The sequence below is a fragment of the Chiloscyllium plagiosum genome, unplaced genomic scaffold, assembly GCF_037043375.1.
Source record: "Chiloscyllium plagiosum isolate Xiang-an unplaced genomic scaffold, Cpla_swu_hap1 HiC_scaffold_22, whole genome shotgun sequence".
Lineage (NCBI taxonomy): Eukaryota > Metazoa > Chordata > Chondrichthyes > Orectolobiformes > Hemiscylliidae > Chiloscyllium > Chiloscyllium plagiosum.
In genome coordinates, this window is record NW_028270160.1 from 48,819,889 (window position 1) to 48,832,689 (window position 12,801).

The 12,801-nt window shown below is 43.7% G+C and overlaps 1 protein-coding gene across 1 annotated transcript; it reads right to left on the reverse strand.

The window, feature by feature from the left end:
* Positions 1-209: 209 nt before the first annotated feature.
* LOC122561065 (interferon-induced protein with tetratricopeptide repeats 5-like) lies at positions 210-5,577 on the reverse strand. Its single transcript, XM_043712425.2, has 2 exons — positions 5,542-5,577; positions 210-3,910 (listed from the first exon to the last, which is right to left on the reverse strand). Exons 1-2 carry the CDS (start codon positions 5,544-5,546, stop codon positions 2,515-2,517), a joined length of 1,401 nt encoding a protein of 466 aa, XP_043568360.2. The 5' UTR covers positions 5,547-5,577; the 3' UTR covers positions 210-2,514.
* Positions 5,578-12,801: the final 7,224 nt, after the last annotated feature.

The following is a 12,801-nucleotide window of genomic DNA, read 5'->3' on the forward strand; positions in this document are numbered from 1 at the left end:
GGTGGCTCTAATTTCCATTCACAGCTTTTAGACAAGTTGCCCTGTGTTGACCAGAAGGAACTGTGGTAGTTTTCCAAATGGTGACAAGGGTCTGGAAACCTGACAGACTGCTAGAAATGGTTTTTCTAATTTAATCCCCATTATGGGTTAATGCAGTGTGCACACGATTAACTGTTTTCATTCACCCACATCGACAACATAAATGGAATGTTAGCCACAGTGTACTTTTATTGGCTATTTTGAGCATACAATTTCTGATATTACAATTACAACTAAATTGCAAGATCAAAATCTGCAGCCATTGTGTTATATTCCTTCAAACCCATTTTACTATCTTCTATCTTCCCCCCATCCCCCACACCCGTTCCTGCTTTTTCTTTCTCCCAGACTGCAACAGTCTGCAGTAAATGGCCTTTCCTCGGGGATTGTCCCAGCTGCTCTGCAATAGCCAATCAGGACCTCAGATAGTTTGCTGAAGGCTTGGTGAAGCTGACAACTTCCAGGACAGGGAGACTCCCAGTGACAGAGGCTGAGATCTGAGTGAACGCTCTGGAGGGGATGTCCCATCACCTCACAGTAAATCCTCAGGGACACAGAATTAAGCTGTTGGTTCATTTGAAGGGTCTGCATTGATTGGTGGCCCTTTCACCCAATGGAAATCCTTTTTGTGAAGAGGCAGCAAGTGAAGGGGGGCTTTAATCCAGTCTCTAGAGGCTGGATTGGATATTGTGAATACACCATCATCACCATCGAAAGAGGAGCAGTCACATGCTGAGACTGTCACTGAGATTGATGGTCCTTCTGCTGTATTGGGCTGTTTGAGGAATGGCAGTCTCATACAGATTGCCACTTGGGCCCTTTTGTTTTCTGAAAGAGAGCTCTGCCTTTGAGAGAGGGGTTTCCTTTCGGGGCAGCCTTAGAAGTATGGAGGCATACTTCCATTCTGTTGGTTCTTTTGTCGCAGAGAACTGTCAGAAGAAAGCAAATCACCCTCCCTTTTCACAGTGGTAAGTTGCCACATTTTGAAATGTAAAGGTCCTGACAGTCATTTTAACAATTTGTGTCAAACAATAAGCATATGAGGATGCTGGAAAGGGAGGGAACCGGATGGTTAGGTGGCAGGTGGATAAGGTGCAAGTAAACAGGACACTTGCTGGGTAGCATGGCAGATGAATAGAAGATAGAGTTCCAACTAAGTAGTGCACCAGATGGCTAGAGTGCCAGGGTGCCACCTAAGAAGGATGCCCACAGGGTGGTGTACCAGCTTGGTAAGGTACAGGGTACAAATTGCATTGGATATACAATGGCTAGGTAAGGGATGTCTTGAGGGTGGATGGAAAAAATTGTGTCTGAGGGAGGGAAGGTTGGTTCCAGCAACAGGGGATGGCAGCAACTAGTCTGGGGGGGTGGGGATAGTCAATCCTGGGAAAGCTGGGTCCAGTCTGCTCCAGGGTGGACATGTTGGCTCTGGTTTGGGTCCAGCCCAGTCTGGTATAGGGGAATGGGCAGTGGGAGTGAGTGGTGAGAGCGAGCATTGAAGGGGGTCAGTTCAGGGTCTGGCTGGATACGGGGTTGGGAATGTCACTTTGGATCCTGTGGAACTTACAGGGAAAGGGAAAGTTAGCTCTATACGGGTGGGAATGGAGGGGGGGGGGCGGAGCTGAGGTTGGGTTAGTGTCTAAGGAAGGCTTAAGATTTCTGTGGGTAGTGTTATAGTTACTCAGGAGGTGATCTATATATTTAAACACTTGAACATTTTCCAAAGTATTTACTTCACCTAATTTCATCAGCCTGTTCCCAGATTCGGATTTAAATGGAAATTTGAAAAATGGAAGGTCCAGGCATAGAGGGATTCCCCAGAGGAAAAATTAAACTTCTCAGGAAATTCCATTGTAATGTTCTCCTTCGGGTCCCTATACACATGTTCCATCTCTACTGGAATGATGATTGTATGGCCAGTGGAAAATCCACCTGAATGTATTGCTTCTTGAATAAAGAACTCTACATCATTATGAAGCAGTTTTTCATGTACATTTGAATATTGATTTACATTTTTAAGCATGAGTAAATTGTTAATTTTAAAGGAACAGCTCACAGAACATAAATGAAAAGATACGCAATCAAAGCACTTATCAGAGAATACTCATCTAGGACACCGCTGTTGCAGGGTAACTCTTTGCGAGCTCTCTACAGCAGATCTTACTCTCGCATTTCTTAAAATTATTCTGCACTTTTAAAACTCAATTTTAAATCCGTAAAAATTACTCACAATGTTCTCTTAACTTGCTGTCTATGCACCTTTTTACAGCCATAACTTTATATTCCTTGCTCTGTTGAATCACCCTGTGATCTTTGTATATTACGATCTGCCTGTATTGCACACAAAACAAAACTTTTCACTGTACCTAGGTATGTGACAGTAATAAATCAAAGCAAATCACCCATCTTTCAAATGTGTTTGCTTGGCAAGTCCTTGTTGATGCCAGTAGAAAGATGTGATACAAGGAGAGCAGATCACTGTTCTTCATTGAAAAGTTCTTGGAGTTTGATCTTCGCAAAGTGTTGACGAATTCCAGACACTTCCCCATCCAGCAGATACATGACCCCAAGAATACACAAAGCCTTAAGATCACCTGGGTTATTTTGAAGTCGTCTCTTTGCGATCTTCTCCAAGTTGGTCTGAAAGCATTTTTGTAGATATGAGTTACATTTGATTGAAAATCCTTCTAGCAAAAGTGTGATAGCTTTTGATTCTTCTTTAGAATGAAGTTCAAATAGCCCAGCCTTATAATATATTTCTTGCTTATCTTCTGGACAAATTGATTGCAATTTCAGTAGATTACTGTAGATCTCCTTAGCTTCACAATATTCTTTATTTATTGAGCAGATAGCTGCAAAAGCCAATTTTGCAGATATAAAGGATGGCTTCAGTTCAACTGCCTTCCCAAAATACTGCTTACATTGTTTAATCAATGCTTCTTTCTCTTGAAGTTTGCTGCCTGGACCTTTCAGCAGTGCAAATAATTTAATTTGCTGGCACTGACCTATTTGATGGTATAAAAATGATGAGTTTGGTGTAATTTTTAATGCTTTCTCTAACAGCTTGACAGCATTTTCTACATCTCCTTCTTTCCTGTAAAACTTTGCTGCGTATCGAAGCACATATGGATGACCAGGGGACCTCTGCAACGCTCGCTCAACTAATGTGGATGCTTCCTCCTTTTGATTGAATTCCTGTAGTTTTAAAGCTAACTGCACCATGGATTCAGCATGATCAGGATCTAGCTCCAGCACACGTCTAAACTGTTTTATTGATTCAGTGGGTTCATGACTCTCTGGGATAACAGAAAACCATTCCAGACGGGACAGTGCAGTGGCATAGCCAACATTCCACTCAATGTTGTCAGGATCTTCCTCCAGGGCCTTTGTAAAACATTCCTTTGCCTCTTCATAATATTGAGCAGCTGTAGTCAACAGTGACCAGCCCTTCTCCCCGTAAAGCTCAGGTATCATTGCTGTAAACCGAGAGGCTTCAGGAAATAGTTTACAGACTGTCTCCAGCTTGTCGAGGTAGGACTGAGCCTCCTCCAGTCGGTCCATGTGATAATAAACCCAGACATAGTTTCCATAGGTGACCAAGATCCTTTTCTCAAAATCATCTCCATGTCTCTCCCTCAGAATCCTTTCAGCTTCCTTTAAATTCTGAATTGCCTCTTCACAGTTTCCTTGCAGACAGTTTATAAAGGCGAGATGGTTGTAAGACCTGGCTTGATATTTCACGTCAAGTTGTATTGAATCTTCTAATCTTTGTTTCATATCATCCAAGTCGATGTTTTCTTTCTGTGGAGTCCACGTGAAGTGACATTGAAGCTGATCGAGATTCACTTTCAACAAATCTTTCTCTGTATCACTGCAAGAGATTAAAATATTTCATAAATCCACCATATCTACAGGTGCAACTTGTCCTTTTTAATCTGGTCTTTGGAATTACTTTCTAAGCCTGACCTTTGGGAATGCTAGATAAGACAGTAATGATTTTGACCAGTGCAATAGTATCATATCATTCAATAAATTGTGCTAATAACTGTCAATCCTAAATTAAAAGTGAATTTTGGTTTATATCCTTTGTATAATACCTGCCATATATACATTTTTTTCAATTGACAAGATTTTAATTCACTCAAATTCACTTACATCATTGATTGCCAAACATTTATGGTTGCGTTCTCCTAATCAGACCCAATAGCTTCTTAGGTAGTTCTTTTCTAATTAACTTTCTCCTGAGTGTCAATGCAGCCTGGGTGTTCAAAATTCATCTTAAAGATTAGCAGTCTCTGAGGAGATTATGACAATATTGAACAGGGGACTGTTTACGGACATTTCAAACAGGTTTCCAGAAAGTTTGTAATAAAGATCCATGTTAGAGATGATTAGCAAAAACATGAATTGGAGACAACCTTGCAATAGAAGTTGGTTATTTGATGGAATTAGGGGCGAAAGTAAGGCCAAATGCAATGACCTATGAATAGTGGGATGTGGTTAATGATGTACCCCACAGATCTGGACAGAGGCTACATTTGTTTCAAACTGTACATTGGGCTGAGTTGAAGGATTACAGAGTAGCACACCCACATTCAAATATTACACCAGGTTAAGAGGACACTCCCTCTAACTCCGGCCTTCTGCAAATACCGCATGCTTCCTGTCTCTCCCCTGACTCACTGATGTTTTACCTTGACTGCATTTGCCATTCCCAATCTGACCTAACCAGACAGAACTATCCATCTGCTGCCTTCACCGGCAACTATCCTCTTAACCTGTCACAGTTCACAGTTATGTACTTACCTCAGCCATCCTGGCCACTTACACCTGAGCATACTCACTTATTCATTCACCCATGCACTCATTCACAAAAGCACTGATGACCCAGAGCTATGAGAATGGCTTGACTGCAGGTCCACTCCGACCTGATGGAGATGCGCAGAAAGGTGCAATCGCACTGTGACTGTTGCTCCTCACAGTATGTGGGCCAGAGGGAGCAAACAGATGGTTGGGTCTGGAATCCAGAAGTAAGGAATTGATGGTTCCATTGTGCAGAGCTTTGCTCATATCCTACCAAATTGAGTACATTAAAATGCTGTCATCAATCCTCAGGATTGATTCACTGGTCTTGCAGGTATAGGGTGAACAAACTCATCAGAAACACCAGCATTTAAAAGATGAAATTAAGTGGCCATGTTGCATGAACTTAGCGTATGATTCTTAATTTGGGAGGGGGGAGCGGGTGGAAGAATGATTAACTCTGTTCCTTGCCATGATAAATGGTGGAACAGGGAACTCACAAAGTATGCGTTTCCAACTGCCCCATCGTGCAAAACCATGATCAGGATTGGCCATTTTTCCTTTGCTTACCCAAATGCAGTTCCTTCTCATTTCTCCTGATTCGAGCCCTCATCACAATGACTCAGAGACAGGAGGGAGAGCACTGAGCTCCAGCTGACTATACTGTACATGGTATGGACACATGAAGATCTCACTTACCCCATGGTGGAATATGCCGGCTGCTTGTTCACTTTCCTTCTGAGGATCTGGATATCCGAATGATGTTATTTAAAGTAGATCAACATATATATACACATGCACACCAACCACACCCTTCATAACTTGCCAAGTCAAGTGATCTTTTCAAACTTGTACTTGGGACATGGAATTGAAACCAAAGTAGTGAGTCATCACTTCTGAATTTCAATGCCATCCAGAGTTAAGAGCCCGCCCATGACTTACAGATGATTTACAGAGTACAAGATTTGGCTCTATCGTACTGCTGGTCCTTATCGGAAGTTATTGACCCAGTAATTGGGGCACGTTGTTTCTCCAACTGCAGTGGGTATTGGGCAGCAGGGGCAGTGCCCTCTGGGTTTACGAGACACAGATCATTTCGGTGGAGAGGTATGAACCCCATGGAAACCCCTCTGCCAATTTGGAGCTGAACTCCTCCAGGCTCCTTGACAGTGACATGAGACAGGGAGAAAGTGAGGACTGTAGATGCTGGAGATCAGAGTCGCAGAGCGTGGTGCTGGAAATGCACAGCTGGTCAGGCAGCAACCGAGGAGTAGAAGAGCCGTTTCGAGCATAAGGAATGGGGAGGGTGGCCCAAGGGGGCTGAGACATAAATGGGAGGGTGGCCCAAGGGGGCTGAGAGATAAATGGAAGATTGGCCCAAGGGGGCTGAGAGATAAATGGGGAGGGTGTTCCAAGGGGGCTGAGAGATAAATGGGAAGGTGGCCCAAGGAGGCTGAGAGATAAATGGGGAGGGTGTTCCAAGGGGGCTGAGAGATAAATGGGAAGGTGGCCCAAGGGGGCTGAGAGATAAATGGGAAGGTGGCCCAAGGGGGCTGAGAGATAAATGGGGAGGGTGTTCCAAGGGGGCTGAGAGATAAATGGGAGGGGCGTGGGGCTGGGGGAAGGTAGCTGGGACAGCTACCTACTTGAAGCTACCTGGAAGGTACCTACATGAGACAGTGTGGTGAAACGGTTAAAAATTATGTCCCAATACATGTGTGAATCTAACCGGAATGGAGGTGTTGCTTAGTCCCGTGTGAATCTTATTACACACCTCCCCGTGTGAATCTTCTTATCTGTATGTAACCAGAATGGAATGTGTTTTTTAGCCTTGCTCTGCTGTTCACATGAATGTTTATATCTGGAAAAGAGTATATCAGCTGGAAAAGTCTCCAGTTCGGTGAGTCTGCTCTGGGGTTACGTTTAACCGCCGAGCGTGGGTTGTTGGCAACCGCTCTACGAGAACTGACGGCTCCCAGTTCCGGTAACATGTAGAGTGAGTATAAGCCAGACCCGTTGTAAGTATGAGACCTGGTTGTGGCGACGCTGCGGGGAATAAAATGCTCATATTCTAGCAGACTCGCCTCTTGGTCGTTTGTTCTGTGTCAGACTACTCTCCTACGAACCTGACCTTGAGAATTTTTTAAAACATTTGGCGCTGCGAGCAGGGTCAATCGCAATTGAGGAGAGATTTTGATACAGAACAATGTTTTGGAAAAAGACTAAGAAACCAGAAGAACAAACTGTGGAGGTCCCGACCGTCCCGGGATGGCATGGACCGTGGCATGACGTGGCAGTTTGTTTGAGAAATGGTGGGGGGCGACCGGAGGAACCCCAGGGTCGCTGCTGTCCACCCTTGAGAGGATCCCAGTCCTGCCGAAGAACCCCTTGCCTGGGGTACAGCGGAGGATGTGGGCATGTCCAAAAAGCTGAAGCGGAGTTAACAGAATTGAATGGGATTGAACTGAACTGAACTGAGTGGAACTGAAGTGAATCAAATTGAACGGAACAAAATGGAACTGAGCTAAATTGAATTGAAATGGACGGAACTGAATTGAACACAATTGAATTGAACTGAACAGACCTGAACTGAGCTGAATTGAACTACACTGAATTGACTGAACTGAAATTAACTGAAACGAATTGAACTGAATTAAGCATAATGTAACACATGTATTGGGCCAAGCAGTGGAATGTGGTGTAAAATTATGTCCCAATACATGTGTGAATCATAATGTAACACATGTATTGGGCCAAGCAGTGGAATGTGGTGAAACGGTTCAAAATTATGTCCCAATACATGTGTGAATCTAACCGGAATGGAGGTGTTGCTTAGTCCCGTGTGAATCTTATTACACACCTCCCCGTGTGAATCTTCTTATCTGTATGTAACCAGAATGGAATGTGTTTTTTAGCCTTGCTCTGCTGTTCACATGAATGTTTATATCTGGAAAAGAGTATATCAGCTGGAAAAGTCTCCAGTTCGGTGAGTCTGCTCCGGGGTTACGTTTAACCGCCGAGCGTGGGTTGTTGGCAACCGCTCTACGAGAACTGACGGCTCCCAGTTCCGGTAACATGTAGAGTGAGTATAAGCCAGACCCGTTGTAAGTATGAGACCTGGTTGTGGCGACGCTGCGGGGAATAAAATGCTCATATTCTAGCAGACTCGCCTCTTGGTCGTTTGTTCTGTGTCAGACTACTCTCCTACGAACCTGACCTTGAGAATTTTTTAAAACAGACAGGAAGTGTTCTCAGCATCTCAGTGAGTATTGTAATCAGTGTTCACTCATATATCACCCCACTAAGGGGAGGCGATGGTCTAGTGGTATTATTGCTCGCTTATAAACCCAGAATAATGTTCTGGGGACCTAGGTTCAAGTTCTGCCATGGAAGATAGCGGATTTTGAATTCAATTAAAAAAAAATCTGGAATTAAGAATCAACTGATGACCATGAAACCATTATGAATTGTTGGAAAAACCCATCTGATTCACTCATGTCCTTTTGGGAAGGAAATCTGCCATCCTTACCTGGTCTGGCCTACACGTGATTCCAGAGCCACAGCAATGTCATTGATTCTCAGCTGTCCTCTGAAATAGCCTAACAAGCTCTTCAGTTGTATCAATCACTAGAAAGTCACAACAAAGAAACCCACAGCAAGTGGACCGCAGCGATTCTAGAAGGCAGCTCACTACCACCTTCTCAAGGCCAATTAGGGATGGGCTATCATTGCACAGAATGAGAGGTTGTTGTGATGGACAGGCCACATCATGCCTTGATTGATTGGATCAATTATTCTTGACCGTGCAGGTCACTGGATTTTTTTGTGGTTTTGGGACCTGCTTTGTGCCTGATGTTTCATTTCCCTTCCTTAGATTTGCAGCGACAACATGACTGTGATTCAGTGTAGCTCCTGTTTAACAGGACTGACTGCCTTTAAGAGGAAGCGGGTTCTCGGAGTGCCATGCTCTCTCAAAGTGGTGCTTAAATCCTATTCCCTGTGGAACATTCACACATCAAGCAGCATGGACTATGCTTAGATCACTGCTATGTCAGGGCAATGACAAGGCTGCCCCAAATTTACAGCAGCCTATTCCCATTAGCCATGATGTGGAGGAGCCAGCGTTGGACTGGGGTGGACAAAGTTAACAATCACACAACACCAAGTTATAGTCCAACACGTTTACGTGGAGTCACTAGCTTTCAGGAGCTACCTGATGAAGGAATAGCGCTCTGAAAGCTGGTGCTTCCAAATAAACCTGTTGGACTATAACCTGGTGTTGTGTGATTTTTAACCTATTCCCATAGCAACAGCCAAGTACAAAAAGCCAGGAAGGTATGGAGAACTGACTGCGGTGTGGAGTTGGAGGCCAAAAATAGTTGCTGTACTATGGGCTGGGGGGGAAGGTGCTTTAAGAAGGATAAATTACTGCAGGTATTTTTAAAAGAGAGCAGCAGGTCAGATGCTCGCCAGAGAGTGAGCCAAGGATTGCTGAGCTGGAATCTTTGTGCATTCCTTGTGTTATCTTTCTCATGTTAGAGTGTAATAGAAACCAAACCCAGGAAATGAAATTAAGTAGCACTGGGTTGGTTTCTGTTTCCTGTCCAGAGAAGAATTGCAAAATCAAGGCTTGCCTGAAATAGTGACCTTTGTGGAACTGCCCAAAGTAATGGAAATATTCTCAGAGTGGCCGCTCGAGAATTGCTAGGAAACAGTGAAAGTTCATTACACTCTGCAGCACTGCAAGGGTAGCAGGGATACAGAAACTGAAGAAGGCGTTTATGGCTGTGGGAAAACCTGATAGTCTGCATCAAGGAATCCACTCTCTGATGGACTCTCCTCGCATTGATACAAAGACTATTTTAGCACCAACACGCAGGAGAGTGTAGTGGTGGGATCTGTGACTGTATCATTGCTGCTTTCACACTATCATTGGTCCAGTGCAAGCTTTGCGTGTGCCCTTTAACATTTGTAGAGGTGAGATCAGAACCACAGTTGAAAGGAAACATCAGCATCTTACTGAACAAATAAATCAAATAGACAAATGACACAACCCTTGAGGAATGCAGCATACAGCAAACAGAGGGCTGGTAGCTAACTGTGCAAGTGATAAGTTAACAGGAATAGAAAAAGCCTCAATCCAGCTCCAGTCATTACAGTAACGGGTGAATACAGGGTATCTCTGGCCACTCGAGGCTGTGGGTCATTGCCCTGTCTTTCTCTCTTTGGCAATCTTCCTGGCCCACCTCCGGATCCTCCCCCTTATTCACCTCCTCTGATGCTTCCTCTCACTCTTGAAGCCCTTCCCCACCCCACATCACAGTGGCCAGTCTTCAACCAATGTGATTGACTCCATTTCATAACACGAAATGCTTGGAGGCACGGGATACTTCAAAGGCTGTGGCCCTGACAATAGTCCAACAACAGGATTGAAGAATTGTGTTCCTGAACTTGCCTTACCCCAAGCCAAGACATTCCAGTACAGCTCCAACACACAAATTTATCCAACGATGTGAAAAATTGCCCAAGTTTGGTATTGTACACAAGAAGGAGCACAAATTCAACTTGGCCAATTACGAGCCCATCATAGAGTCATAGAGGTGTACAGCACAGAAACAGACACTTCGGTCCAACTCCTCCATGCCGACCAGATATCCTAAAGTAATCTAGTTCCATTTGCCAGCACTTGGCCCATATCTCTCTAAACCCTTCCTATTTATATGCCCATACAGATGCTTTATATATGTTGTAATTATATCAATCTCCACCACTTCTTCTGGCAGCTCATTCCATACACGGCACCACCCTCTGTGTGAAAACGTTGCTCCTTACGTCCCTTTTAAATCTTTTTCCTCTCACCCTAAACCTATGCCCTTTATTTTTGGACTCCCACACCCCAGGGAAAAGACTCTGTCTATTTATCCTATCCATGCTCCTCATGATTTTATAAACCTCTATAAGGTCTCCCCTCAGCCTCTGACATTCTAAGGAAAATAGCCCCGGTCTATTCAGCCCCTCCCTATATCTCAAATACTCCAACACTGGCAACATCCTTGTAAATCTTTTCTGAACCCTTTCAAGTTTTGCAAAATCCTTCCTATAGGAGGGAGACCAGAATTGCACACAATATTCCAAAAGTGGCCAAACGAATATCCTATACGGCCATACCCCCTCCCAACTCCTATACTCAACGTATTGAACGTAGAACATAAAAACATAAGAAGTAGGAGCAGCAGAAGGCTATGTTGCCCTTTGAGCATTCTCCGCCATTCAATAAGATCATGGCTGATCTTCTTGCGTCTCAGCTCCACTTACCCACTCTCTCACCATAAGCCTGAATTCCTTTAGTGTTCAAAACAATATATATTTTAGCTTTAAAAACAGTTACTGAAGTATTAGGTTTACAACACTCTGGGTGAGAAAGTTCCTTCTCAATTCAGTCCTAAATCTGCTTCCTCTAGTCTTGAGACTATGCCCTCTTGTCCTAATTTCACCTGCCAGTGAAAACATTTGGCGATCTATGTCTATCTGATCTATTCCCTTCATAATTTTATATATTCCTCTAAGATATTCCCTCATTCTTCTAAATTCCAATGAGTATAGTTCCGGTCTACTCAGTCTCTCCTCATAAGCCACCCCCCTCAACTCCGGAATCAACCTAGTGAACTTCCTCTGCACCCCCTCCAGTGCCAGTACATCATTTCAGAGGTAGGTTTGCACACTGAGCTGAAAGGTTCATTTCCAGATGTTTTGTTACCTTACTAGGTAACATCTTCAGTAGGCCTCATGTGAAAGCAATGCTGAAAATTCTTGCTTTCTATTTAAATGTTTGGGTTTCTTTGGGTTGGTGATGTCATTTCCTATGGCGATGTTATTTCCTGTGGTGATGTCACTTCCTGTTCCTTTTCTCAGGGTGTGGTAGATGGTGGTAGATATATCAACAAACACATCGAGTTAGGCCCCAATAATTGTGGCCCCAATACTGATCCCTGAGGCACTCCACTAGTCACTGATTGCCAGCCAGAATAACTCATAATAACTCATTTATCCCCACTCTTTACTTCCTGTTGGTCAACCAATCCTCTGTTTATGCTAATACTTTACCCATAACACCATGCATCCTTATTTTATGCAGCAGCTCTTGAGTGGTATCTTGTCGAAGGCCTTTTGGAAATCCAGGTACACCACATCCACTGGATCCCCATTGTCCACCGTGCACATGATGTCTTCATAGAATTCCAAAAGACTTGCTAAGCATGACCTGCCCTTCATGAACCCATGCTGCATCAGGCCAACAAGACAATTTCTATCTGGATGCCTTGCTATTTCTTTTTTGATAAGAGACTCAAGCGTCTTCCCCATTACAGAGGTTAAGCTAACTGGTCTATCATTCTCCAACTTTTGTCTACTACCCTTTTTAAACAGTGACGTCTGTTAAACTGCCCGAGAGTTGGCGAAATTTGGAAAATTACCACAAGTGCACTTGCTATTTCTTCTGCCATCTCTTTTAGTACTCTGGAATGCATTCCATCAAGGCCAGGAGACTTGTTTATCCTTAGCTCCATTAGCTTGCCCAATACTACCTCTTCCGTAATAATGATTGTTTCCAGGTCCTTACCGACCTTCATCCCCAATAAGGGAAAGCATACCAACCTTTCAAGGACTACAAACCTGCGGTCCAAGATCTCTTTGTTCAGTAACACTCCCCAGGACCTTACCATTAAGTATAACCTGCTCTGATTTGCTTTTCCAAAATGATGCGCCTCATTTTATTGAAATTAAACTCCACCTATGACTCCTCAGCCCATTGGCCCATCCGATCAAGATCCAAATATACTCGAAGGTAACCTTCTTCGCTGTCCTCTACGCCTCCAATTTTGGTGTCATTTGCAAACTTACTCACTATACTTCTATGTTCACATCCAAATCATTTATATAAATGATGAAAAGCACTGGACC